This window comes from Myripristis murdjan, chromosome 23 (genome assembly GCF_902150065.1).
Source record: "Myripristis murdjan chromosome 23, fMyrMur1.1, whole genome shotgun sequence".
Lineage (NCBI taxonomy): Eukaryota > Metazoa > Chordata > Actinopteri > Holocentriformes > Holocentridae > Myripristis > Myripristis murdjan.
This window is the reverse complement of record NC_044002.1, coordinates 3,033,885-3,061,282: the sequence shown is the minus strand read 5'-3', so window position 1 is coordinate 3,061,282 and position 27,398 is coordinate 3,033,885. Positions and strand designations below refer to the sequence as shown.

General features: G+C 40.5%; 1 protein-coding gene across 4 annotated transcripts in view; it reads right to left on the bottom strand.

Moving 5' to 3' along the window:
• The window catches only part of eps8a (EGFR pathway substrate 8a, signaling adaptor), a 66,156-nt gene that overhangs the window by 15,121 nt on the left and 23,637 nt on the right, over positions 1-27,398 (bottom strand). For 3 of the 4 annotated variants that reach the window (XM_030045451.1, XM_030045452.1, XM_030045454.1), the window contains exons 2-14: positions 13,270-13,356; positions 11,512-11,588; positions 7,933-7,968; positions 7,262-7,329; positions 6,964-7,125; positions 5,442-5,591; positions 4,094-4,179; positions 3,853-3,989; positions 3,614-3,684; positions 2,564-2,690; positions 1,916-2,004; positions 1,749-1,823; positions 368-516 (exon numbers count right to left, since the gene is read on the bottom strand). In XM_030045451.1, the coding sequence (XP_029901311.1) occupies positions 368-516; positions 1,749-1,823; positions 1,916-2,004; positions 2,564-2,690; positions 3,614-3,684; positions 3,853-3,989; positions 4,094-4,179; positions 5,442-5,591; positions 6,964-7,125; positions 7,262-7,329; positions 7,933-7,968; positions 11,512-11,588; positions 13,270-13,331 (1,289 nt within the window). In that variant the 5' untranslated portion in view covers positions 13,332-13,356. The remainder of the gene's footprint in view (positions 1-367; positions 517-1,748; positions 1,824-1,915; positions 2,005-2,563; positions 2,691-3,613; positions 3,685-3,852; positions 3,990-4,093; positions 4,180-5,441; positions 5,592-6,963; positions 7,126-7,261; positions 7,330-7,932; positions 7,969-11,511; positions 11,589-13,269; positions 13,357-27,398) is intronic. The other variant, XM_030045453.1, reaches the window with a different exon arrangement.

Here is a 27,398-nt window from a genome sequence, read left to right as displayed (position 1 = left end):
TGAAGGCAGTATTAGACTAAATATCTTTTTTTTTTTTATCTGTTTTTATTTCTGTTTCCATTATTATTATTTTTTATTCTGTTTTATTGTCTGTTTATTTGAATTGCATTCGACTGTACAAAAATGTGCAATATAGATTAACTGGATTGATTGATTTTTATGACATCAGAAATGTTGACTCGGCTGTAGAAGAACGTGACTAATTTTGAATAAAGGAAGTCAAAAATGTGAAAAAGCGATAAATCCTTATGAATTAATTCCATTAATGACACTGTTAAATGACATGTAAGGCCTGATATCTGTAAAAGTGAAGACATTAAGACTTTTTCAAAAGGAGCTGCAGACACCCTGTTAAGACTGACTCTACCTGCACTTGGTCCAGCTCTCTCCTAGAGCCACCCAGAGGTGCCTCTCCTCTGCTGTGCCTGAGGAGTGCAGGAAGTCGATGGCCTCCCTGCTGAGCAGCGGCACCACAACACTCCTGGCCAGATCCACACCACCAGATGTCTGGATCACCTGGACGACAAGGAGGCACCACAAATTTGTGTCATTTGTCTGAGGGTGTTCACACTTATTCGTTTCAGCGTCTCAAGTGGACTCAGACCTTAACTCATCTTGATTATAAGGACTCAAGAAGAGATCACTGTGTTCAGTTCAGTGCAATGTGTCACTCTCGGTATTTATCATTAAGCCTCCTAAAAATTAAACAAAATGATCAAAAAATTTGCTATCACTTTTAGGAAATCTTGTGGGGTCTGAGTTCTGCTTTTCTAAACTACCGTATTTCCCCAATTAATCTCCCGGGCGTTTAATACGCAAAATCAACTTGGACCCCAGGCGTTTAAAAGAACCAGGCGGCTATTCGCTGCAGGCCTTTATTTATTTTTGCACAGACCTGCACCAGGCCATTATTGTGATGACAGTTACTGTCCAACATATTTACAGTCGGTCTATTTAAGATTACGGTAGACCCTTTTTTTCTAACGTTAGCTAGCTCTCTTATTTTGACAGAAAACGGAAGTGCTGCACAGTTATTGTGCGGCTAACTGTTTACTTCTGCAAAAATAAGGTGAATAGCCTTATTTTGGGTTTACCTCAATATAATGCAAATAATCGCCCCAGTGGTTATTCGGGTGGGCGTTTAATACACAAAATAGGTGCAGACCCCAGGCGTTTATAAGAACCAGGCGGCTATTTGCGGCCGGGCGATGAATTGGGGAAATACGGTAGTTTGTTTGTCTGAGCTCTAGTTAAGCTGTGGCATGAACAAACAGTGGTCTGAGATCTCATCTGTACTTGTAGAGCAGAAAACTGAGCCTTTCTTAATTCTACTTACAGTGTGAACAAATGGGGACTGAGTTCATTTGCAGCTGGTGCACTTTTTGGTTCACATAAGGAAAGAATCTGGCTACCTCAACTAATCTCTCAGTGTAAAAGAATCTGTCCGTACCAGTATAGCATGGAGAACTTGTCCATACAAGCAGAATTTTGTCTTTGGCATCACAACATAGGCTACATTAAGTACATTGAACATACAAGATGATATATAGTAATAATTCACAGAAGCCTATATGTGTGCAAATGGCTCATAAAGCTTCTGTTATAGCATAGTAAATGAAAATAAACTTTAAAAACACCACCAGCTTTGAGATGAAAGGTGCAGTGTAAGGAAAGTCATAACACTTTAGATATTACATATGATAGTACGGACAAGGTCTCACTAATAGATAATGGATGTGGTGACGTACCATCCTCAGAGGAGTGAAGAGGAAATGAACCAGATCCACAGCACTCGGGTTCTGGATGTGGTCCTTCAGTTTCCCCTGTGGGCCAGAGAACAAGCAGGCCAAACGTTCAGGAGTTCACCTGCTTCATAAGGTAACACACAGTGTACAGCTGACAAACGTGCTCTTACCAGCAGATTGAACGCGTGCTTGAACTTCTGGAGGCAGTCGACAAACTCTTCCTCACTCGGAGGCTTGGATCGTAGTGTTAGAACGCCCTCTGGTGGACAGAATCATAATCTAAATGTAAACCTTACACCTTCAACGTTTCAGCGTTTCAACAGCCAATGAGTTCTTTTGTTTAGTTTGGCCAACATGCAATTCTGTGTTTATCTAAAGGGTTCTGCAAGGGTTTGAGGAGCCAACAGGCGGTACAATTATCTCAATCAAGAGGCCAAGCGTGATTTTTTTTGGCACTGCAGTCTAGAATCTGGCCCCCTGAAGAACACAGCAGGTATAATTCAAGTCTACTGCTGGAAAAGCTCTCCACATAAAAGATTTAAAAGATAAAAGACTTGTACTACGTCATAACTTTTAATGACAGGAATATATCTGCAGGAGTTGAAAAGGTAAAGACTTAGCTGATTAAATAAAGGTTAAAATAATAGCTGAACAATTACTTGTTTTCTGAATTTACTTGTGCTCTGTTCGTGTAATGTCATGTGAATTTCATCTACACCCTCAAAATCACTGACCAAATATCTACATCACATTATGAATACAATATGTCACAAATGATTTCCTGTGTGTGAGCAAAATATAAGGAGGGCCATACTCACCTCCTGGGCTTTTCTTTTTGCCTTTTTTTGACTTCTTCCTCTTGGAAAGCTCATTAAATGCTTCGGCAGCTTTCTGAAGTTTGGTGACGAAGAATTCAATGTCGTCCAGGATGTGGTTAAGGATTTGCTGCAAAATAACATTGGTAAGTTTGTAAAGAGGCCACACAGAAGCTCAAAGTCCCCTCCTAGTTTTATTTACTGTTACAATTTGAGATACAAAAGGCTTCGGCTGGAAAACTGAATTTGTGGCGGTATTACTGAGAAACACTGCTGTAAGTTCATTAGAATAAACAGGTAGTACACAAGTGTATGGTTATCACCACTGTAGCAGATCTGTAGTTGTTGTAGTTTTATACTTATGAAACCCTTTGAAATGTGAGCAAATTCATGTCTTTCAAAAACATGGGAAAAGAGCTGATTAAGAAATTAGCAAAACCAGGCCAGAGAACTGGTTAAAAAAAAAAAGCCAAACAGCTACAAGAAAATTTCCAGAAAATTTAGTTTAAAAAAGTTTTAAAAAGTAAAAAAAAAAAAAAAAAAAAAAAAAAAAAACTACAAAAGTGCATATTTATGAGGGCTCAGCTTCTCATGTCACATCGTAGTTTGCCCTTAAAATGACATTATACTCTGTACTGATTTACTCAAGCCACACCAAGCAAGGTGACTTTATTTAATGATTAAACTAAGCTAACAAAACAAAGTACAGATTTATCGAGGCCTCGATGTTTGAGTGATCTCTTACTTTTATGTAACCAGATTTCCCGGACAGAGCTTGATATCTGAAAACTCTGCTTGCATTTAAAATACGGCTTCACTGTTAAATCAGCTTAAATCCCTCCTCTATTTTGCTATGCACCTCGGTGACCCCGCGGTGATCCAGCTCGTGGCAGGTCCAGAAGCTGCTTCATGTCACGGAGGTTGACAGCAGCCCAAAATATCCGGGACTCAAACAAAAGGCTATTTTCCTTTCTGTGCTGCTAGACATGGGCAAACAGTGGGAGCGATATCCGGTGAAACAGCTTGATATCAGGCCAGACAGATTCAACTCACCACATCTCGGTCCACCCTGGCAGCTGTCATCTCGGCTCCATCCTCCTCTGAGTACCGTCTTTGTTTTTCATCTGATAGCACAAACACACCAGATTAGCCTATCTGCTTTATTACAGATGTAGGATAGCAGTGCAAAGCTTTAGCATCCAACATAAAGAACAACATAATTCAGATGGTCTGTGTTCTGGGTCTGTATTTCTGCTGCTTTATTCTCTGACAGGACACAAAAAGTCTCTCACAGTCTTGCTGCTCAGTTGTCCAGGCTGACCAGGCAGCCACTCTGCTTTTTACATCCACCTGATTCAAAGCAGCAGGAGGCTCGGGGGCAGGAGCAGTGGGAGGTGGGGGGATGATCCCATCACTCTTCAGGATCATTCTGCAGACAAACAGAGGGACCGTCCAGTCAGACACTGCCATGACGAGCAGCATTTAAAGCCAAGCGAGTGAGCATAGACCTCAGCTGTTAAGAACTGTTCTTACTTGAGAGCGTCTGGCCTCTTTTTCACCTTGCCGCTACTTTTGGCGTCAATCATGGCACTTTCGATATCTGCGTGGATCAGATTAGCCTAACAGAAGGCAAACAAAGATTATGTAAGTGCATGGTTTGATTTATGTGATACTAAAAGGACCGGACAGGACATGAGGCAACCACAAGTTAGATGAAGTAAAAATTAGCTTGGTGAAAGTTTTCAAGCTCAAAATCCAGTTAGTCTATAAAGCTTACCCATAGAACAACAAGAGTCAAATTCAAGTTTTCAATTGAATAGGTCAAATTTCCAGGAATTTCCAACATCTATGCTAAGATAACAGTTTGCACAAATATCTGGACAAATATCTGGTGGATATTAATGCCTGCAGCTCAATGCCAAAGAAACTTAGGGTTAGGATAGCTTGCTTAAAAACAGAGGTTGTGCCAGCAAGATATGCAATTCCACAGGGGCACATATATAAATGAGTAAATTTGAGAACGGACATAAACTAGCTCATATAGCTCAGGCTTCTTCTGGCTGCTGAAAATGTATTTACCCTGGTGTGTCTTCAGCTTCAATTTTTGTTTTCCTATCCCTGGTCTTTCAAACCATTATACATTTTAAAAACATTTCAAAGGATGACACAGAATGAATGAAATGAAAGTAGCCACCAAACGTAACATAGTTTGCCACTTAATGAATGGATATAATATTTTTCATGACTATCTCAAGCCACAAGTGTCCACTGATTGAACAAGAAAGTCAGGCTATAAATTAGTGTACTTGCCATTTATGAAGTGCATTTCCTCCAGCAAAACAACATATACTAACATCCAAACAGGGACACACCACCACCAAACAGTTTTTACAGGATGTAAATTTAGGACAACGCTGGTCTTTTGCTTCTCTGCCCAAAGAGATCCCACAGCGGCTCCAGCTGGAGTTGAATCAACAATTAGCCAACGTGTCCAAATAGCCCTGGCTGCTACAGGTAAATTAACAAGACAGACGTCAAGACAAGGTAAACTGTTCCAACTGCAAATGGTAAAGATCATGATGTCTTGAAGCTGGGGAAGACTGCAACCCAAAAGGCACGTCCTACACCAAACCTAAAGTACAGGTGATATGACAGGATGCATGTTGTACAAGGTTAACATCTGCCATTACACAGTGGAAAGTAAGACCTCTAATAACTGTGTGTCACATATTCATTTGAGGTATTTATACCTATGAAAAGATGGAGTCGAGGATATTCTCTGTTGTAGATACTGCTACATTTAGTTGAAGGCTTTCTGAGACTTTTTAAGAGGACCATTCCATCCATTCTGTGTTGGAAACACACCACACATGGCACTAACCTTAATATCGTCACACTGGAAGAGGTGGAGGTCGGGCTTGCCTTGACCTGACTCTTTGCACACCAGAGCCAGGATGGAGTCGTAACTGCAGGCGTTCATCACAGCCTGACAGTGCTGGATCGTCCCTATAGGGAAGTTCTCCAGCTCATTCTGAAACGACAAGCCAAGACATGTCTCAAGGCAAGGTTTAAATAGGAATAAGCTCTGCTAAGAGTATCTACGAGATCTAAATACTAAGAGATCTATTACCATGCCAGTGACGACTTGGCACACCAGAATGCTACCGTCTGAAGTGGCATGGAAAGTTGGACTTCATGCCATGTCAAAGGCTTAAGCAGTTTTTAAGCTAACTCACAATGTACAATTTCTGCCCTGAGCTTCTTATAGGTGACAGTTTAATAAAGACCTCAGTCATAAGCTGAGACACAACACAGACTGGAAAACACAAAGGCTCTGTGGGGGTTCAAAGTAATAGAAAAAAAAAACTACAGTCCAGTTTTAACAGTGCCTTCACACAAATGACATGTTTTTAGAATTTTTACAATTATCACCTTCAAATATTAACCTTTGACACAGTATCTTGTAAAAAGCATCTTTGCCAGTTATTACAGCTTTGGGTCTTCTTGGATACATTTGTTTCTATTTGGCACATCTGGGTTTTTGGCTGCATTTACCGAGCTCCACACTTCTCTTCATGCTTTCCATAGATTTTCAATAGACTGGGGTTTGGCTGGGGCAACCCATTGTCTCAAAGGACTTTCACACTTTTGTTGTGAAGCTGGTGTTGATGTGGCAGTATGATTAGGGTCCTTAGCCAGTTGGAACAGAAAAAACATCACCACAATCTGTTTCTACTATGATCAGAACTGTCATCTGCAGAAGTTTTCATAGACAGATGTGTTTCCCCCTAAATGAGGCAGAGTTTACTGAAGGGGCCACAGCTGAGAGCCCAATCAATGAGCAAGACGGCTTAAGGATTTTGGATGCACTTCAAATTAATTTGCAGTGTCACTGCACAGGGTTTGAAATTCATCATTCATTCATCAACTCATAACATTTCAGCTTTTCATTACGGATTATGACATTATGGATTATTCTGCAAAGAGTGGTGACAGAATTTAATCCATTGCAAACAATACAACAATAAGATGTGCAAACAGTCAAGGGAGTTGAATACTTTCTAGGGGCAGTGTATGTGACAGCCTTTGATATGCCTTTTCTTAGATTTCTTAAATGTCTCTAAAAAAAGATACATGTGTAATCTGCAATTTGTGTAATTTTGTAAAAAGTGTATGTATTGAAAAAAATAATAAGTCAAAGGCACTGTGTTTTTAATGTTTGCACATAAAAATACACCCTTGGCTTAAGGTTTTACCCTTGACTGACCATCTTTGTTGCAAACAGACTTTAGTGAAGCATGAGGCAAACGCTCACACTGATGTCCCCCATCCAACTACATGGATTTTTGTTGAAACCAACCAAAGACTCTACACTGGTAGCCATGTTTGTGAGTGACGCCAACCTTGGTCTCTAGGTCAATGAGGCTCACTGCCTTCTCCTCAACCTGCAGCAGCATTTCCTGGGTCCAAACCTTCCCCTTGGCATCTAGCAGTCGCAACTTTCGGATGCCATCATCAACAGTGATCATGCCATCCTTGCGGTCTAGCACAAACGTGGTCAGGTGCTGGGGATGAAGCAGTTAAGGTTATTCAAATCATCATGAAAACACAATCAATAAAAGGTGCTACATGTATGTCTCATTTTTTCAGCTTCGACCTTTGCGTGGCTCTTCATTAATGGTAGCATCAAATTTATCTCACCTCCACATGGTACTGTGATGTGTCTGTCAAACTGTTGATGCTGGTTTTGGTGTAGTGTTTTCTTTGCTCTGGAGAGACAGAGAGGAATCAAAAGCAACAAGGTTGATACTTGTTATGGTGTTATGCAGTCACTGCATCGGTTGCTGTTTAAAAGTATAAGGAAAGTATTGACTTTTACAGGGAAAGACACTCGTTAGATTCAGAGGGTAAAATGCACAACACTTGGGGAACAGACCAGTTGGAAGGAACTCTACAGACGTTGGAAAGGCCTGATTTTTGGTCTTCGACTACACAGCTTGCCTAACTTTGAAAGTTAAGGCTGTTGCCTCTGTCGATACAGTATTGTATGAAATGAGTATCCAACATTTAGTACTAGTTTTCAAAGCTGAAACAGTTGAAATCTAAAAGGTTCAAGTTCAGGTTTATTTATATCACTGAGCATGGATCTGTGTGGCAAAGCTGTAAAGTCGGCTTTATCTCTTGCTTGTTGTAATACACAAATTGTACTTAAAAGATTCCACATATTCTGTGCACTATTAATTGCTGGAGATAAGGGGATTGGTCACTGGGGGTGCAGGTTGGTGGTTTGGATTTAGGGAATGGTGGGTACGGATAACAGGAATAACAAGCCCAGTTACACAAGGACAGCATACTTGCCAGGCACCACTTACTCAATCCTTGCAGAAAGAAGCTCTGATTCCATTTGTCTGTGGAAACATTTAAGTAACCTACATGACAATGCACACTGCATTGTGAGAATTTGCCGACAGGTAATTTATGATAAATATCTTCATTTTGTTAACTTGAAGCCTTGCTTTGTGCTAAAATTTCATTTTACGAATAATAAAAAGATCAGTGTAAATTCAGCTTGCACACTTGTCTGTGAATTATGCAAGCTTGTAACCTGCATGTAAAACAGTTTGGGAGGAAATTGTGCGTGAATGCAAATGGGCTATCAGGATAGTAAGTTACAAGCATGCAAAATAACATTTGCAAGTATGAAAACTAGGACTGCAGATAGAGTGTTTTATTGCAAGTGTTTAATGCAACTCAGTGTTCCATTAAATACACGTTGCTGCTGCAAGATTGACAAACAGCAATACAAAATCAAGAGCAAAGCAAAGCTGCAAATTCACAAAATGAAGCTAAGAGTATACATCTCCTGTCATTAGATTAGCTCCATGTAGAACCAACCTGGTATGGTAATCATTGAGAAAAACTGGATTGTAGATAACTCCTGTTAAAGGGATAGTTCACCCATTTTCAACAACAACAAAAAATAAAGAGTATTTCACTCCCTCCCAGCTGTTGTGTAGGACAGTAGTGGTGCTATCTTCCTCTCATTGTTACTGAGTGCTAGATACTGGCTGGATGCTCCAAATGCTAACTGTTAGCCTCCTGACACTGAGGTATATTTATCCCTGGCTAACATTCTGAAAAATAATTGACATGCATTTTATTGGGCCCATTTGAAACATTGTTTATCCCTGTATAGTGAGGTGTCATGATGGTCAGAGAGGGCACTGGTCCAGGCTCACCAAGGAGCCTGACAACTTCCTGACAGCAGCCCTGCTCTTGAACCCTTCATAAGCCTCTTAAAAGGCATTGCAAACCACTATGGCTGCCAGTGGAAGAACAGCTTAATGATTCAGATTTTCAGCAGGCTAAGAGAGGAAGGTGGGAAAGCTGCAGCAACCGAGGCAGCTCAGTTGACTTCTGGAGAAAAGATCAACGGACAGAGAGAAGGGGCTGCAAGGTCAACACCAGTTTGCTCTGCATGTAATCTTTTGGATTTAGTAGACTGCCACTTATATCAAGAGATGCATTTGGTGATACTGTCTGTTATTTCCACTTTTGCAGATGACTGAAGCCTTGGCCCTTTATGTTCACACAGAGGCATGCACTTATAACACACACACAGGTTTGACTCATACAGGGATATGGGTTTTCAAGGCTGATACTGGTGCTTATTAGTGATATGTTTTGTGGACTGAAGCTGCTGATACCTGACATTGATTATCTTTAATATGAGCATTTTCATGGGGGAAAAAATCTTCAGGGGGTGGTCAAAAGATTTAAGTGTTTCTTCCAGATTTTCATTTTTGAATGGGTGGAAAAGACTGATCATGGGACAAGGAAACTATGAAATACAATAACAATAATGACAATCAAATGACATAACAGTACCACACAGACATTGTCTCTAATAAAATGCCAATATCAGCCTTTCCATATTTGTTCAGTGCCAGTATATGAACAGACACACAGCTTACTCAGCTCACTTTTACTTTTCTTTTTATGTTTGGCAGATGAGCGGAGGAAATATACTCCATCTGTCCCTGTAAATGTGAAAATGGGGAAATGAAAGGAACACTGATAAATTAATATCTAAGGGAGGAAATGGATAACAGTGCTATCATACACTGACTCAGTCTCCTGTAATGATTCATGAGCCATTTAGAGCGAGGAAGACAGCAACAATTACAGCTGAATCACTGACATTTTTATTTTTCTATCCAGGAAATTACAGGTCAGATCATGTCAGATAGTGTAATTTCATTTTTTAGGTTTATATCAAGGCTCACTGAAGCTCAAAAGAGGTGATACACCTCTCTGCATCACAACCACAGCTCATTTCCTCATGATACTCTCAAAATGGCTTTTCTAGCAGCTCGCTGTTTGAAACGCAGCAGGAACAGCACAGCAGGAACACTGGGAGGTGCTGACCGTTTAAAGCTTTTCCAACAGATACATGGGGATGAATAGCAACTGACTCAGACACCTGAAGCTCTGTTGCAGAGAAAAATCACTGCAGGCCTGTTTCCCATTTGTCTGAAGTGGGATGCTAACTCCTCCTCCACATTGTGACTGTGTTACTAAAACAGAGCTGGGACTTGTTTGAACCACAGAGGCGGGTGTTGTCATGTCTGGGGGAGGAGGTGATGAGAGGAACTCAGCATAGTACTCTGCCTACCAACCACTGTGTTTACATGTGTAATTCACATTTCATGCTGTTTCCATGGACCTTTGATATCTTGGAAGTTTCAAAGTCCATGTGACCAGTTTACAAAATATTTCCCTCCTTGCTCAGATGGACCAATAGCAGCTTTCTGTGAATAAAAAGGACCTACTTTCACATGTAAGCGTGGAGCGATCCAATCAGAACACAACCTCACTATTGTTAGTAACTTAAAAACTTTGAATCAGTGACATCAGTTAGCATTTATAAATATGTGTGTGAGAATTTGTATGACATCACTCTGCAGCTGCCTGTATGGATAGTCAAATAAAACGCTGATATGTCTTCACACATTTATTAGAAACTCCTCACTCCTCTAAAGGAGCACTCCTCCATTAGAGGAGTTCTCCTTGTGCATGTACATGTTGCCACTGACATCATTTTGACGAAACGGAGCATGAGGCACAGACTATAAACCCTTCAAAGGACTCCTTCCTCACCTACTGTGAGTCTGAGGAGAGGAGGAGTCCTGAGTCAGGTGATAACAAAACTAAAAGTCGTGATTATGATTAATCTTACATCCCAGGGGAAGTGCACCTGTATGCCAGAGATAAGGCACACCAGCTGGAAAGACCCACTGCAACTGACCGGCAGTATACACATGACAGCCACATGCTACAGATGTGGCATGTACTCAGCCCACTGTTTGGAATGGGTAACCTGTTACCACTGTAACCCAGCAGATCTAAAATAGACTTAACGTGAGTATGGTTAAACAAATAAGGCCAAATCTTATGGTTTTGTGTTGATCCTGCCAATGGACAATATGTTTCCTTGCAGTTTTTCCAGGCAGTTTATGTAGCTATCACTGGGCGAAGCCTCCATGATGACTGGCCAAGATTTCGATATCAAAATATCGCAATATAAAGCAAAAATGATGTCATTTCCTAGTTATCAAGGTTGCATTACAGTAAAGGGATGTCGTTTTCTTCTTCACATTATCCACATTATTAATTATTGTATTAATTATTGTTTATAATAACCCATGTCTAAACATTTTTAAATAGTCATCTCTACAATATTGTCACAGTAACAATATTGAGGTTTTCAGTCAAAGACATCATGATATTTGATTTTTTCTATATCACCCAGCTTTATACCACCAGCCTTATATCCAAGGTTGTTATAAGCGTCATAAGAGGGAGGTGTGAGAGCAATCTTGCTCCACATATCAGACGCCTGACAAGGCCAGAGTGGCTTCTTCTCAGTACATAAAAGCAGTGAACCTTACCATACAGGGTTTTGGCACTGGACTTGGGTTTATTGGCTTTGTTTTCTGGGGGCTCTGGAGACTGTGAGCCATGGCCACTGTTAGAGGGAGGGACAGAAGGCAAAGAAGACAGAACTTTGTATGTTAATGCATAATGTCTCATACATTTACTTTGCATCAAAAGCATCTCCATTTTTGCATCAGTAAAAAGTACATTGAAAAAGTGTTATGCATCATACATTCCCTGTAATTTTACTTTCCCCAGTTTCTATCTGTAAAACTCAGTAAGCTCCACAGTGGTGACAATGACGCTCAGCAGTGTCTAAATATGAGAGGACATGATGCTGTCTGTTAACAGGGACAGAAGGCTGCTGGAACAGGATGGCAGTCATCTGTCGGTGTGAACACTGATGGGCTCAAGTGTCACTGCTACTAATGAGTTTCTCGACACTTGATATTTTCTCACATTTCTGAGCCTATTCTAATTGATGATTAATAATGGATGGTTTTAATTCACATCGCTGACAGGCCTGGGCATGGTCGATCAGCTCTCCAACCGCTCTCCAATCAGAACGGAGAGGAAACACAGTGGCAGCAGTTGTGAAAAAGTTAAATCATAGCAGCTAATTTGAGAAACAACAGGTTTCTGGAAAATGTCATGTCACCAAATTCTGATATAAATATCTAGAGATGTACAAGACAATTTCAACAGTTGGCAGCAAAACGTACAGCAAATGTTGGAAAAAGCTGAACTTCATTACCCAGAAATCCTGTAACTTGACGTCAGTAAAGTGCACACAGCTTGCTCATGTTTGCCAATCCAGCAAGTCTGTAATCACTTTATACCAAAGGACCACTGGGATGAGGGGGAAAAACATTTGACGCTGCCGAGTTCAAATCTCTATAGATGTTGTCTGGGAGACTTAGATTAAATTTATCACTTATCAAAGTTTTCAAAAACTAGCAAAAGAAATGAATGTTAAACCAAAGAAAAAAGCCTTAAGTTAGTAAAGGTAGTGTGAATGTTGCAATGCCGCATTTCCAGTAGCAGTTTGTTCCCAGCTTTTCTGGATGAAAAAGGCCATACAGAGGTAGAGTGCTTGATTTTTCAGACTAAATCATTATTGTTCAATTCCACTTCCATGGTAGGTCATCCACAGTCACTTTACAGAAAGTCTATATTTGCAGAATTGTAGGCAAGAAGTTCCCAAGGCTGCAGGTCAGTCCAAACCAGCGAGGTTAAGGCAGTCTGGGTCACTCTGGTTTTTGGATCAGCCCCTGGTGTCCTGATTAGCATGTCAGCCTCTTTGCCTACAGCCTGAGGCATTTCCATTACATTTGATCTGAGAGGAATTGAATTGGAGCCACACTTTGGGAAATTAGCACAGACAATTTAAATAAGCGATCAATTAGTGGCAGGGTGATTGGTCCGCGGGTTTGACCAACATGGGCTTTCTGAGGACAGTCAAAGGCCAATACCGACTATTGCGCATTAAAGTGGGATTGTGGGATAGTTTACTGTGCCTACATGATATATTGATTTATAGAAAACATCATAACTGTGTAACCAACTGTATAAACAAAATATGCCAAAAATAAAATTTCATTCTAAGTTTTACAAACTTTTTAATGGAGTTGCAGTTGTAATCTGCCCCTAAAAGCACTCTACCCCTTGTTGGTGCACACGGCCATGAGAAATGTTGCTCTGTCATGCACATGTAAAGTCATACGGAAAGGCATCATGCTGGTGCATGAGGAGGGTGAAACGAGGTCACTCACTTCACATTGGAGTAGGAGCCAAACATGCCAGAGGCAGGGGTGGAGTTACCGTAGCCATTCATCCTGGGCTTCAGAGCAGACAGTCACCTGAACAGAACACACAGGGACATGACCATCAATTATACGCACACTGTGAGATAAACAGGCGAGCGAGAGGCTGCTTCATGCATTCTATGCAGAGCTGTCGGGCCCACGAGGCAGGTCAGGCACTGCAGCCGGGCCCCACTTTCCTCAATATTGGGCCCCCACATCCAATTAGATGTTTTTGTGAACGTTCAGTTAACCCTTTGTAACATAAACAAGCTCTTTCGATAAAAGTGAACCAAAAATTAGAGAGACTTCAGAAAAATTACAAGAAAACGACCTGAACGTTTGCAAAAAAATATTAGTAATATTATATATTTCAAATTAGTTATATGCAAACAATACCATAGAATTGCCCCCCAAATTGTAAAAAAAAAAAAGAAAAAAGAAAGAAAAAATTAAAGAAATTAAATTAAATTAAATAATAAAACCTTTATAAATAAATAAAACTTAAATAACACCTTTCAAAGCAAAAGCCCTACTGCCCATGGGCCACTGGGTTTCAAATAAACAAAAAGGTGTGATATTTTGTATTTATTTTGTATTTTATTTATTTATTTATTTTTTTTGCAAAGAGGCATTAAAATATTGTAAAACAGAATTCTACCAAGTCTTGTGGTCTTGTGTCATCTTGTGAATCTTTTGGATGTATACCAAAAAGTACTGATGGTAAAACACAAAGGCCACCAAATGTTGAGCAACAGCATTGATTCTATGGATTGATGCACATGGGCCAGACATGCAAATAAAAAAAAGACCACTTAACTGATATACCGCCCTACTAAAACTCCAAAGTAATCAAGCAACTCATAAAAGATGAGATATGAGATATGATGAGTCTCCTCAACGCTTCACTCAAAAGCTATTGTTTCCCTTCCTCCCACACATATACAGAAACACTTTCTTCATTCTCCATTCTGTGTGTTGCACAACGCCTGAAAGGCCTAGCCACCTTGAGTAATTCAGACACTGTGGTATTGTCTGGAAAAAAGCTTCTTCCTCTGAGGATCTTACTGTGTTTTTTCCCTTCTGTCTGATAACCATACCTGGTACCTAGAATGAAAACAGAACAGCAGCCCTTTTCAACCAAGGTGATGTCAAAAGACAGTCACCATGCGCTGGGGAATAAAATGTTCCTTGACTGAATTCAGCATCAGTCTTCAAAAGGGTATAAATCTTAGCAGGAAGAGCACAGGTTATTTGAGTCAGTGGACCACATGGCCCCACCATTTCCAATCATAATGGGGTTCACAGAGCTCATTCTCCATCCACAGTTATCTCAAGAGCCTCTTGGACACGCTGCATTTAACTACACAAAAGTTATTTGGAGGGGCAGAGAAAAAAACAACTACCTTTTGACAAAACCTGAGGAAACCGTGCAGCTCAACACTGCATTTGGGCATTTTAAATTCTGGAACACACTGCTTGGTCCAAGAGGGGTGCTACAACTACAGATAAATACAAGACACGGCAGAAAGTACGCCATATACGTCCTTACACAAAAGCGTCACAGCAACAATAAGGTGGGAAAACTGAGCAGAATAAGCAGGCTAGTACGGCAAGCCAAAAGGTTCAGAACTTAATGACATCAATGGAAATGTGAGAAGCTTGCTGTATTTAAGCACAGTGTGAATCAGAATAGTTACTGTGAAACAAACACTTTTTGAAAAAAGACTGGGATTTGTGAGGCTCATGTGAGAGTGGCCTCATTATCAAACTGGTAAACCAATTTCCTACTTTTCCCAAATACTGGCTTTTAAGCCTCTAAGACATTGACAGCTGAGAATAAAGACCACTGTCTAAATCTGACAAGGTAATGTTACACAGTACTGCTAATGTTTGCTTCAACTATTAGGTCTGCAGTTAACAACTAATGAGCTGGATGGACCGGACAGGCTCTCACAACTGAATCAACTATCTGTCTCTTTACATGCCCTTTTCTCCTGTGATGGATTGGCCCGGAAGGAGAGTGCATCATGAGTGACAACAGGTTGACTGTCACCTTGCTATATTTAAGATGGAGAGTCATAATTAGCTGGCAAGGATAAGCTAATGCAAAGTGATCATCTAATAACCCTTTTCAGGTGGCAAGCCATAAACTCCTCCTCAGATATGGGAAGTTGTCAGGAAGTCAGGCATAACACAACTGTAGTGAAGATGCAGTGACAGGGACAGGGACAGGGACAGGGACAGGGACAGGAACCTTGAAGCAAAACTGAACTGTGGAAAAGTTCCCTGGACATGATGTCAGTCCACATGGTGGTGAAACCTCCTCGTTAGCTGCTCTGTGCTCCTCTGGGCTGCTAATCCACAATACTGGATTTCTATCTTATTCATTTCAATAGAGCGGCACAACAGCTCCCAAAATAAAACTTTGAGCACATAAACCAACGTGAACAAAAGAGATTATGTCAAGAAAATTAACTTAAGTGCCTTTTTTTTTTTTTTTTTTTTTTTTTTTTTAGAAGTTAAACTGCTCATTCTTATTTTCCTATTTGAATTGTAAAGTAAATCGAGCAGGTTGCATCTGTAGGACACGTCCACATAATAACTTTATGGCAGGCAAAAAACAACCTAATAGAACTTTCATAAATAATTGTGATTACACAAAACAACATGGGCACCAGGAACTGTTTTTTTTAAATTGGCATAATCTGCTTTTTTTGCATTCATTTATGCCCTAAAAGTGTTTGGGGAGTATTCTGGGAGCTGCTTTGACACACTATGCACGTGAACTGAGAAACAGAAACAGATCCAGTATTCTGGACCAGCAGGCCTGCCCCGGAGCAGCACGGGCACCCTCCGAGGGTAAAGTTTGACGGCTCAGGACTGGTTTGCCATTTGTAAGGTGTGACGCCCATACACATTCCATTCCACCCAGTGTTTGTATTCCTGGCTTAAAAATCTGAAGTGCAACTCAAGAGGTTTCAAATAATGCAAGGCCACTCTGCTGTTGCGATTTTGGCCGGGCAGATGCAGAATTTACTTCACGATGCTTCACCTAAAACAGCCCTTGTGTTTTATCAAGATAGCACAGCAGGCATGGGACAATGAGTTCCTCTTTGCTGTGTTAAAAAAAGGAACAAAGGGTATTCCTATCTTTTCCACTCATTAAGAAATCATTAAACCATCCTATAGACCATGGGGGAAATGTCATCCAAACTGAAAGTGGCGAGGCTGCAATTAAAAGGCCTTGGCACAAAAGAGTCTCTGAGGTGATTTATGAGGAGATGGAACGATGGTGGAGGCGTGTGTGTGTGCGTGTGTGTGTGGATTCTTTGTGGATATAGACACCATTGCTGGCTTAGTGTTGCTGTATGTACAGTGTGGTGATGTGATTACTTTTCCCAGGGCTACAATTTTTTCTCCTTCATGTTTTATTCAAGTGGGAGTAATTCAACCACCATTTTGGACTCGGTAGCCATAACAACAGCCAGGGAGGAGGGTGTGTAATGACAAGAGGCTTGAGCAATATCTTCTGCTCTGCGGGTGTGAATGAAAACCTTGAGGGACCAAGGTACATCTGATGATGCTGACTTCAGCTGAATAGGCCAATCGAGCCCAATCATGACTTTGACAGCAGACGCATATATAAACGATAACAATTCCAACATTGGGGAAAAAAAAAAAAAAGAGAAATATCTATACGACTCTCAAAGTGTGAAGGCAGATGTTCAGGGAAAAACTGGAGAATGAAATCATGGGGAATGAAATGTTGAATGAAGACCTGAAAAACTCGTCAATACTCAGTTTTGTCAAGAGTTATACACAGATTGTGGCAAACAAGCAGGTAGACACTGGTTTGACCAAACTAAAATCTCTATCACGGTCTATTAGTGAAACAAGAAGCAAACCAAATGCACTGGTTTCATGACATCCGATGGTAAAAATGTCAGCTGTTTGTAGGCAAAGTAGCTTTCCCACAGAACAAGATGTGTTCACTGGGGCTCAAGGACAGAGCTACAGCTATAGCTACCCTTCCAGAGTCTAGCAATATAAAGTGGATTTACGCTTCCTGAATAACCATATGGAGCAGAAACGTGTTGTGATTTAAAAACTCAGAGCACATCCTCGCTTCCCCATATTCTATAAGGCTTCTGGTGATTCAAAGCACTATGCCAATGCCCTGGTGAGCATGGAGGCTGTGAGGAGCCGCTGTGCAGCTCATCTGCAGGGCTGAGACACCGTGAGAAATGGGTGGGCCCTGCCAAATATCTCCCCCCATGTAACTTACTGTCAGCTTGAGGGGAAGAGCAGCCTGTGAATAAATCATCATGAAAAGCAGAAAGATTCACGCTAAGATTGTAAGGAAGCATAAAACGTCTCATAAACCCCCTGACCCACTGCTTACCCAGAGTCAGCAGAGCTGTTTTGTGGCCCATCACAGCTTATTATGATAAAGGGCACCAGCCCTCAACTAGCATGGAGCAGCAGTGAGCTCTCTAGTGTCACCAGCACCACGGCTAAAATTAGCCCAATATGCTCAACCCTTAAGGAGGTTCATGAACCAAATTAACCAATCCTCCATGGAAGTACCAAAGTAATAAATAAATGATAAAGAAAAAAAGGGCAGACAAGACTTGGATTTTGGGACAGAAAGAAAAAAAAGGTCTACACAAACATTCACTGAAATAAAGTGAATGAGCTGCTTGATATGCAATGTTGTTACTGTCATTGTGACAACAGGACAAATGACACTGGTACAAAAAACTATGGCTGTAGTATTAAGTGAAACAGAGGCTTAGCTTCAAACAGTTGGCTAAAAGGTGGCTTTGACGATGATTGAAAAATATGATAACTGGTCTGACTTCAATCAGACTGGTCTCTGGGACGGAGCTGGTTCGACAGCGCTGGACAGCACAATAGGCAGAGGTTTAGATTAGTATTTCTAACATTAGCTGTTGGATTTCATGGTGTTGCTTTTGTTAGTCAAAATCAGTTTTAAATGGGTTCATTTTGGGGGCAGGATTCAGTGTAGTGCCAGTATGCTAGCTCTGTCTGTGTTACGGGCAGCAGTGGGTGGGGTGCAGATGGGTGTCTGGTTGGTTCTGCTTCAACCATTTTGACCAGCAGCCGCCGATGGTGCAGTGATAAACACTGGGTTTCCTTGTTTTCCTTGTTCACTTTTAGTTTCCACTGGACACAGTGCTGCTACTATAAGTGAAGACAATCATCATAAGTCATGGAAGGTCATGATATATTGCACCCACCTCACCCTGTGAGATGTTCTCTGTGGGAAACACTGACATGGCAGTGTTGCAACAATACACTGAGAGCTAACAACACATTTTAGCGCCCCCAAGTTTCATGCTTATTAAATCCTGCTATGTACATTTCTATCAGATTATATTTCTGTCACAATTAGTCCCTCTGCCTTTGATTGTCAAGTCCTGCAGCAGCCACCACTTTCTGCAGCTGCAAAAGTGCCGAGAAATATGACAAGTTAAGCCTTTCAGAATCTAGTGCTGACAGCACGGTTTGGTTATCTAAGCTGTATCTTGTTCAGCAGCAGAAATGTGCTAGACATTTACGCCAGAGCCAACCTGCTTATAACCCTTGTTTCAACAGCATTTCAATCACTGCTCTTCTATTGCAAGGTAAGGTCCACGTATTTAAACCCTCATCCATTGAAAAGCTCACTTAATTTGATCATATACACAGCAGACTAAGCTATTCATTTTCAGGGCCTAGATTTGCTCGATGCAGTGTTTCCTCTGTAATTTTTTGTGCAGCTGCCATGCATTTGAGTGACAAATCCAATTCTTATATTGGCATAATCTGTTTTGTTCATGCTAGTATTTGCACTGAAAGGGAGAGACACAAATACAGTATTCAGTAATAGCAGCCCAGAGGAACACAGAGCAACCTATTCACATGCATGTGGACTCACAATATCCAAGGTACCTACACTACCTACACATTCCCCAGATGCTGAAATATTAGTTAACGTAAGGTAAGGTAAAACATTAAAGTCCCTGAGGGGCAATTTGGGTTACAGCCAGCAGTAAAATACAACATACACATAATGATAATAATATATAATTGGACATTTATAGATCACAGACTCTGTCTTCCAGTTCTATGAAATCAGCCATCTGACAGAACTCAGGGAGAGATGGTTTGCTGTTCATATCTCATTGGGAGGGTCCAAGTCCATTGACCCAAACAAAGGTCAGGGCTCATTCATTTTTATGAATTTTAGGAGTACCTTTGTTTTACCAAGAAGTGACAGGGTATCCTAACTTGCATGTCTCTTGCATACGACAGCTCATTCAAAACAAGTTGCTGGCTAAGGATTTGTACATATGTCAGCAAAAGCTCTGCAGTCAAAGCTGCTGTGATCCATTGGCTGTCAAAATGGCAGCGGCACATTAAAAGCAATAATTGTCCGCCACAAGTTTATATACTGTAAAGGCAAGAAACATCCCTGGCTCATTATCTAAGAGATCTGTGGTCTTTGGTACAAGTTTGTTTCCTGGAAATCCAGTCTCTACAATGGTGGGTGGTTTATGTGGGTACACTAATGGACGTTACACATTATCTGGCCTTTCCTGGTTAGTGGACCTGTCTCTGAGGTCCAGCCAAGAGGAAGTGTGACAGAGAGAGTTCACAGTGTGCCAGGTCATCTCTACAGGGATGAAACAGCTACCGAGGTGCATCAAAGGCTGCAGGAAGTCTGCCAAGAGGCACTGGCAGACAGCACTGGTTCGCACATTCAAACACAGAGCATGTGTCTTTACAGGCAAAAATGTAAGGGTGGGCAGACGCTTGATAAAAGAAGATCTCTATAGGGCAGGGGTCGGCAACCTATTTGATACACAATGGCAAGTTTTAAATTTTCTTGTTAATCAGTGTGCCATATATCAACATTAACATTAGATCAATCACTGTATGACACCACATGAAAATCAAAATTACCAACAGATCTGTAATTTTATTCCATCCATATACACAGCATGCATAGCGACGGTAGACTTTGAGGGTTTCCTGGGAAAGACAATTTGTGTTGTGATCAGAGGGTGAGGATCAAAAAAGACTTTGAGGGTGTTGGATTGCATCCCGTATCTGGATACAGCACATTTGATGGATTCTGCCTCGTCTGCCACAATCCTGAAAGTTTTCTTGTGTTTTATCTGAAAATGGTGTTTAACACTCATTTTCAAAAGTTAGTGTGCCACTGTTTAAGTTACTGTGTGCTAAGGTTGCTGACCTCTGTCATAGAGCAACTTCCTCTGCAGTCATCTAATGGAACATCTACAACAGTGCTGTCGTATCTTCATTATTCAACAAATAGCATCTCATGTTTTCTGCCTAGTGTTTCAGCCACAGACCATAATTCAAGTTTTCTTCTTAATGTTTTGGGGAATTTTTTGATCATTTTCTTGTAGTTTTTAATTTGGGGGGTGGGTGGGTGGGGGGGATTTTGGGGTGATTTTATTTGGCAATTTTGTGGTAAATTTTTGGTAATTTGTGGCATTTTTTGTAATTTAATTTTAACCATATAATTAGATTAACTATAGAATTATAGAATTATTATTATTATTATTTAATACATTTTTTGCTAATTGTTTAGGTATTTTTTTGTAATGTTTTAGTTTTCTGATCATTTTCTTCTGTTTCTTAATTTTTTTCTGATTGCAAATTTCTGATACTATTCTTATTTTTTTTTATTTTTTTTTATCATTTTTTTATCATTTCTTATTAATTTGGTCATTGCCTTTTCCCCCATGTCTTTGAAAAAAAAAAATCAAGTGAATTTGCCCAGGTTTCATAAGTGCTACGGTTACTTCTATAAATTACTGCCACATTTATGATGAGGCATTAATATGATTACTAAAACAAACAAGGCCATCGCTGAGAGGATTGACATTTCTTGTTGGTTTCTACACTGCCTTCAATATAATGTACCACCAACTTGGGTAGGTACATTATATTTACTCTTACCAACTTAGGTAAAAGTGCTGGGTTGCCTCACAATCCAAAACAGGAGGAGGGCACTGTTCTGCCAGAACAAACTGAGCTACAGCCTTCAACATTTCTTGAGATGACATATGGTAAAAGTGTGGAAGGCTGCTGGAAGAAAAGTCGTTTAACACTAACAATACTACTGATGTAGAGCAGAAGCTAGCAGTGGCCTCACTCACAATTTCATTTGGCTACAGTGGTTATATCAAGATATCGCAATTAATTTGACAATTATATATTGGTATATGGTATGATATGGTATGGTACAACTCCAATAGTCATTACAGCAAAATTAATCTGGATCCTTTGTGTACTGAATGCATTTGTACACATATGCAGTCTGTGGCAAATGAGAGAGAGAGCAAGGTGATGCAGAGTAGTGTGAGTACGCACACACACCTGGTGGTAGACTGACACTCTGTATGAATGATAGATGAACAACCTGACGTGTCATCACTATGTGGGTCACACACACACACACACACACTGGCCTCTAAATGCCCCAGTCCACCGTCTCCACAGTAAGTGTGACACGGTATTTCTGGCCCCTGGTTTCTGCAGCATATGAACCAGCAGCACCAGGCAGCAAATTGAACTATAATCCTGATTGGTTTACTGCATGAAAAATAGAGCTTATTGAGTCCAAGATTCTTTTCAAAAAGAGAGCAGAGAATTTCAAATGAGAGGCATTTGGTGGCTAGGTGATTCACCATTGACCAAAAACTGAAAAAAGACACTGGTATTGGACATTTCCCATTTTCCAATAATGTTCCACTCTTATTTTCAAAAGTGTTGATTGCTGATAGATTGTTGATAGATAGATATATGTGTATACACAAATATATACACACATACACACATGATGCATATATAAATATGTAGTCATTTTGTGGTAATTTTATGTTTTTGTTTGTTTTTTTCTAGTGATTATCTTGTAATATATCTAATATATTTCCAATATATTTTTCTTGTTATATACCTAATTAATATCTAATTAGAATAATTAATATCTAATTAGAATAATTATAAATATGGCATCCCCCTGGTCCCAATTTTCTGATTATTTTCTAATAATGATAAAAAAAACCACACACATTTTTAGGTAATTTTGACTATTTTCTTGCTAATTTGCTCATTGCTTTTTTCCAAATGCTTTGGAAGAAATCAAGTGAATTTGCTCAGGTTTCAACAGCTTAACAATGCTTGAGGGTGAATTTTCTCTTTTAAGTCAAAATATTTGATTGGATCAGCGAGTTATCCAAATACTTTCAGGTTTAGAGCCCTCTAAGAAGAGGGATCTCCAGTGGAAAAGTACCGCTAGTGTCCCTAAGGGGTATTAGTACTACAAATGACCTGTGGTCTTCCAAAACTGAACATGGCAGGAAGCTCCCATGAACCCTACAGATGAGGGCACAGATAGGGATATCAGGATGAGCAGCTGGACAGGAATTATCACTCCAGTCCTGTGAGGCCGCCCAAGAACAAAGGTTCATCTTTAAACCAGCAAGTGGCCTTTGTCCTCTAACAAGCCTCATTAAAGGTACTCATGCAAATGCAGGCCTGTCCGCTATCCCGTCTCGTCCCCCCCTCCCTCCTTCATGGCTGTCTCCTGGCCTCTCCCACAGGGCTGTATCATGATCTGTCCGTCTGTCACCCTGCAGCCTGTTCTAACACCTATCTAGGACAGGGCTGGAAAGAATCAGTCGGGGGTGTTTTGCTCTCCAGCTGCCCAGGGAGACTGAGACCGGCTGAGGAACACCAGCACACTGATATTTGCCTCCAGTGCTGATGAACTGCAACGAGCTGGCTGATGCTGCTATGGAGAATCGAGTCTGAGAGGTGACTGACAGCTGCTGGCTTCACAGCAGACGTGTCCCTGGAGACCCTTTGTCATATAGAGGCACACGACCACAGCAAAGTCATTTCATATGCTGCGGCAGAGGGCGGGGAGCCAAGCACCACGGCTGCTGTGTGCATCAATCATGATTCATACGCCATGACCATTTGTTAAAAGGTGTAAATTGCATCATTTGAATATTAATAACTAATTACCACATAACTGTTGAGAAAAATGCATTATTATTATTATAGAACAAGATCATCACCAAAAGACTGTGGGACTCTATGCTGCATTTCACAGCGTGTGCTACCAGGTTACATTTGTCTCTGCTGGACTGCAAGCAAAAATAAAGAAAGTGCTGTGAAGGAAATGAAAGGCAACTTAAATGGATAGTTCCTCCACCTGAACTATCGGCTACACTGCCCCCATGACTTCCAGTGGTGCTGCTCCGTTTCATCCATATCCATAAGCTTCCTGAAAACATGCACAAATGCGGACAAAAACAAAACAAACAACAAATAAAAAACCACAGGATACAAACACAAGGCTACATCCCTAGCCTTATTTAACATTGAGCATAAATGAACCTTGAGAACACACAAGAAAATAGCTCTATTGTTGCTGGACTATCACAGCATGCATACAACCTTAATTCCTACAATACCACAACATCCACATAATCATGGTCTGACAATTTAATTTGCAGGCGAGCTATAACACTGCAAATTCACACAGCAAGTTGCTATGGGAATAAACATTAGAAGAGGCTGTCAGTGTCCAAAGTTCACCACCCTTCTGTAAACAGATGTGTAGAAGTCAAAGCTGGGTCATTACATAACTCAGAAATCTAAAGATTACAGATGTCTATGGCCAGCTGACTAATGAACAGCACACAGCTCTTTATCATGGTTTGCCCAGGGCTGGGCATCCATCCCCACAAAGTCCACTTTGTTTTCTCGCACTGTCTCATCACGCCTTCACTGCAGCCTGGACAGTTATTCACTGTACAGACAACCAGGCCTGTAAAAGTCGTTTTCTAAGGCAGAGAAACTGTTGTGATGCTGTCACAACTCCACAATTTTGACCTTAGTACCAAGTTAAATCTAAACATTGAAATTCAATGTGTATTTAATGTTTAGATATGGGTTTTTAAATTTCAGTGCTGATATTCAGACATGTGGAAGCAATAATATGCCAATTAACCACCAGCTGAAATGATGATCGTGACAAACAGCCTTAACAATAAGTATGTACCGAAACAAACTATCTTATTGAAGGTGGTCAATATGATTGGCTGATACCAGATTTTTACCAAATATGTGCCTAAGCCTAACCCTGGCCTATCCGTGCAATTTAAGTGGACTGGGATCCAGTTTAAGACATGGTGGAATATTCAGCACTGTTGCATGTTTTCAGTTTTTAGTTTTTTGACTGTCCAGGGTTGGAACAGAGTCTAAACAGAGAGATATTCCACATACAAGAAAAGGTGAGGCCACCTCCAGGGGGCGTCACAGAGGGCTAAAACTGGGCCAAAAACAAATGAGCAGCAGTCAATGGGACAGAAAATTAGCTCTTTAAGATATAACACTTTTTTTTACAGTGTGTTGGTGAAAATGAGCAGCCACTGATTAATAAGAGCCACATTTCTGTGTGCTTAGATGAATGACATTTGCAACCATTTAGGAAGAATTTTTTTCCCCTCTGGTTATGCAGCCAGGCTATAGCACATAGCATTAATGCAAGTGTCCTCTGAAATGGGTATATACCTTTAAAATCATTCATGGTCAAGACAATAATGTCTTCATTATAAATACTGGGCTGTAAAACAATGGCAGTAATAGTCCAGTTACTGGTAAATATTTGGAATCAAATGCAGTGATCATTTAATAGCTTTTAGGCCCACTGACCATCATAAACCCTCTGTTTAAGCCCCATGGAGGCAAAAGTGAAAATGAATTTCAGCTTGCAGAACACCTTTGGCCCAAGTATGACATGTACACAATATGATACAATTCTGCATCAGTTTCAATCTTTTGTAATGGCACTGAAACAGTATAGACGTTTCAGGTATTATGACAACACTATGCTGTTCTGGTGATTGTGCAGATGTGTTTGTGTGTATGCCTGAAGATGGAGGAAAGAAACAGGTAATGACCGCAGAAACACTGCGAAGCACTGGGAGGCATCTCCATGGCAACGCAGACCCCACCATCTGCAGTGAAAAGACCCAACCCCATTACATTGACCGCAATGCTGCTTTCATAAATTGTCATGGTCTGTATTGAGCCATGTGTTCCAAAAAAAAAAAATACTATCACATTTGGCTCTTGTGTTTTTCACCTCTTCATGTACATGAAGTCAGTCACCGTCCTCCTTACACGCATGATTTTCCAAACCAATGTGTGTTTGCACTTATTAAGCGCTTAGTCAATATCTGAGATAAGGTGAGGTAGAGAAATGTAATGCAACCGACCTCTGATGTCATTGAAAGGGCAATGCAAACACAAAGCTGAACTGGAACAATGTGTTGCTATGCTGGACAGCAGGAAGTGAGCCACCAGATACAGGATTCCCAAACACAGCCCTGATTTGTAACTACATGACCCTTGCACACCTTTTTAGGACTAATGGTCTTTTCGGGGAGTAAGTGACACCCGCTTGGATTCACGGGGTCCCAATGTGCTCCTCATGTGAACAGACAGGCAGACAAGCTCACTTAGGTGCCTTAATCACTCCCTGTCTGAAAAGACCAGACAGCTGGGATCTGACAACAGGATATTCCCATCACAATGTTACCATGTCAGGTCAACCATAGTCACTACTGTTAAAGACTGCAATCACTCAGAATTTTTTGATTATGGAAAAAAAAAACAGATACTTTCAATCGGTAATTAAACTGATCCAAAATAAAGCAAAGAAATTACTTTTACTTGTTGAAATAGCTCCTTTTTTTTTTTTTTTACATACTGTTTGACTGCAAAGCCGCATGTCCAGCAGCCATTACTCTAGTGCTCTAACACACAGTAACCTCATCCTTGATTAATCATTCCAATGTGTTTCACTCCCATTATATTAAGCGCAAATGAAAACAACTGTGCTGTTTACAAAGCTAAAATGAATGAATGTATGAATGAATGAAACTAAATCTTTTAGTTTTTAGTTTTACGTTGAGCAAAATTCATTAAAGGTACTCATGCAAAATTCCCAAAAAGAAAAAGCTTTCTTTAGACACAAACAAACATTTCTGTGACTGCAAACTTTTCAACGGTAGCGTAATTATATAATTTCTTGCTATGTCATATCAACACATACCAGTGTGATGTCCACAATTGGAGGGTCAAGTGAGTTGCCACAAATGGACAAAAACCAAACAAATTTGACGGTCAACACTTCATCCATATGACACAGATTAAAGCATCGCTCACAAACTTCATGTTTAAGCATGATGCTTGAAATTTGTTGGCCACGGCAAAAATGTGTCAAAAATCAGGCTGAATTTGTGCAGTGTGATCCAGCTGAAGTTGGAATGCTTCCATCAACTAAAAATGTGATCCCTTCCTGGTCTGTTAATGTTTGTCAAAGGGGGTAAACAGTCTGGTTTAAAATTACACTGATGGATGCGTCCACTGAAAACATCTAATGCAATGAAACAAGTGGTAAAATACTTTTTTTTAAGAGTGAGCTATTTGTGCCCCATATTTGCTAACATCACCAAACTTGATCAAATCCTGCACTTTATACCTCTTTAAATTTGACAATGCTTGCTAGCCCCTTACTACTAAGAAAAATACTGGAAAGCAATGTTTGCTTCCCACTATTTCCTGTCAAGTCTGTTAATGCTCACTCATGGTGATCATTAGTTTCATCAAAAGAGACAGGAGAAAAACTTTGTAAAAGGTAAACCATTCTCTAGATAAGCTGTTAATGACTCACCAAATAGGATCTGACACGTCATAACTGTAAAACAGGCAATGACAAGTCCAACACGTTAAGGGAACAGAGCAATCATCTCTCCACCTTTTCACTCTATTTGCATGGTCATCTCTACTTGTCCAGCAGTATAAGATAAGAGTGTGAGATCCTGTGCTGTCCCTGTCACTGGACAGCACAGGATCTCACACTCTTATACTAAGCCATCTGTCCAGGACCTCAAAACGGAAAGACATGTGGTCCAAAACCTTTGGACAAAGTTTCAAATCTGGCAATTCTGGAAAAGTTAGAGTGACTGGATTAAGAATCA